The sequence below is a fragment of the Penaeus vannamei genome, chromosome 14 (assembly GCF_042767895.1).
Source record: "Penaeus vannamei isolate JL-2024 chromosome 14, ASM4276789v1, whole genome shotgun sequence".
Lineage (NCBI taxonomy): Eukaryota > Metazoa > Arthropoda > Malacostraca > Decapoda > Penaeidae > Penaeus > Penaeus vannamei.
In genome coordinates, this window is record NC_091562.1 from 31809108 (window position 1) to 31811607 (window position 2500).

At 43.7% G+C, this 2500-nt stretch overlaps 1 protein-coding gene across 1 annotated transcript in view; it reads left to right on the forward strand.

The window, feature by feature from the left end:
* The window catches only part of LOC113808323 (uncharacterized), a 35822-nt gene that overhangs the window by 25738 nt on the left and 7584 nt on the right, over window positions 1-2500 (forward strand). The window contains exon 4 of the mRNA XM_027359703.2: window positions 99-217. Coding sequence (XP_027215504.2) covers window positions 99-217 — 119 coding nt within the window. The remainder of the gene's footprint in view (window positions 1-98; window positions 218-2500) is intronic.

Sequence of the window (2500 nt, forward strand, 5' to 3'; positions counted from 1 at the left end):
TCTCTCTCTCTCTCCCTCTCTCTTTCCCTCCTTTCCTCTCCCTCTCTCTTTCACAGTCGCTCTTACCGTAGAATATAATCCTCGTATTTTTCTTCCAGGCATCACACGCTTGAGGGGCTCTGTACTCTACGAGCTCTATCAGGCTCTATTCTACAAAGCTCGAGCTCTCTTCATGGTGGGAGCTGCATCCTCCGAACAGGCGCGGCGGTTGGCTATGGTGAGTGATGGTGATAAAACTCTGGATGATGGTGGTAAAGCGTGGTTGAGTCATTGGGTTAAAGTGTGGATGAGTCATTTAAAGCGTGGTTGAGTCACATAAAGTGCGGTTGAGTCATTGGGTTAAAGTGTGATTGAGTCATTGGTATGAAGTGGGGTTGAGGGGTTGATTGAAGTGTGGTTGAGTCATTAAGTTAAAGTGTGGTTGAGTCATTGATTTAAAGTGTGGATGAGTCATTTAAAGCGTGGTTGAGTCATTGGGTTATAGCGTGGTTGAGTCATTGGGATACGGTGTGGTTGCGTCATTGGGTTAAAGTGTGGTTGAGTCGTTGGTTAAAGGGTGGTTGAGTCATTAGGTTAAAGTGTGGTTGATTCATTGGGATAAAATGTAACTGAGTCATTTAAAGCGTGGTGGAGTCATTGGGTTAAAGTGTGCTTTAGTCTTTGAGTTATAGTGTTGAGTGATAATAGTAGAACGTAGTTGAACGAGTGATTGATTGTGGTTGAGGGCCAGTGATATAGTGTTGAGTAAATGTGATAAACTGTGGTTGAGTAATAGTAACAAAGTGTGGATGGATGGTAGTGATAAAATATGGTTGTGATACTGATATAGTGTAACGGAGTAATTGTGATAAGGCGTGGTTGAGTTTGATAACGATAAATGTATTGTGGTGAAGTGATGGTAACGAAGTGTGGTTGACTGATAGTGACGATATATTGTAGTTGAATGATAATGCAATTATTGTGGTCGAGAGACAGGGACATATATATGAGTGAGTGACAAGAATACACCTAGCATGGTTGACTCTATAATAATAACTACAGTAGTCGAGTGAGGGTGATAAACAGTGTCCTTGTGGTAGTGATAGAGATAGCCATGGTCGTCATAGCAAGAGGAATCAACCACAGTGAGTTTGTTGTAAAAGCTAAAGTAAGAGGAAAAGAAAAGAGAAAGACACTTGTTTGTGGTAAAAGCTAAAGTTAGAGGAAGAGAAAAGAGGCAGACGCTTAAACTTCAACCAAATATCTCTTGTGAGTTCCTTGTTTGACATCTCAAGACCTCAGACATCTCAATATATAAAGCGATCGTGGAAAACACACTCCCGTCTCTCCTGTTCCTGCTGGTAGTGGTCTATAAATGAAAATTCAATCGAACTGATTCAATTCGACCGATCTACATTTCTCGAGTCGTGCAAGAATTTCGTTCCCGTTCACATTTTTTAAAATCTCTACTGGGGGGTCATGTTTAGGGATTATGACCTAGATATGCGCTGTTGTAAATGTTCCGAGAACCGGTTGAATCTCTGTAATTCGTTCACTTGGCAGATGGTCTGACATTGCCAACTAGTGCAAGTGTTAAGAATAACATTGAGAGTATTTGACCCCAGCCAGACTTGCTTCGTGTTGCTGGAGGTGGAAGTAGAGTGTAAAGGCGTTTACATACGTATGACATTAAGCGTATAAACATGTGTATATAGGTTAGTAAACACACATGCAAACATATGCATGCCAACGAACACACGTACTTAAAGAAACGATTAAACACACATACACACAGACTGTATATATACACGTACAAACATTTCATACTGCAAGTGGCAATAAAAAGAAGGTGCCCCCGTTCACACTCTTTTTAGATACCTATAGCCGAATTTGCTTCTGATATCTCTTCCCACTTGACCTTATCTCCCCTTTTCCCACTTCCCCTTTCATCCCTTTCGACCTCACACCATTTTCTTCCATTACGTTTTACCGTCTCTCCTTCTGCCCCCCCCCCCCTCCTCTCCCCTCCCTGTCGTATGTCTCTTTTCTCCATCTTCTCACCCCTTCCCTTCTGTCCATATATCCCCTTCCTCCATTCTCCCTCTTTCCTCTCCTTCCGCCCTCATCCCCCACTCTCTGCTCTCCCCTCCCTTCCCTTCCCTTTCTGACACACAATCCTTCGCCCAGTACCCTACCCTTTGGTTGTACGAAACCCTTCTCCACTCCCCTAAGCCAATTCCTCCTTCCCTACTTCCCTCTTTCGCTTTCTCCCTGACTTTATATATCCCTCCCTTACGCTCTCTCCTCCCCTTCTCCCTCCTTTACTTTCCCCCTTCTCGTCTACCCATACAGTTACAGACCAAGCGAAGGCCTATAGATTTAACTTGTACGTTTTGCCCTTTCGTGTTCTCGTTACGGTAATCGCGTTATATTTACGACCACCTTTTGCTATCGCTTGTTACTGCCACTCTCTTGCCATTAGCTGCCGGCACTTCCACCCTCCTCTCACTCGCTGCCACCC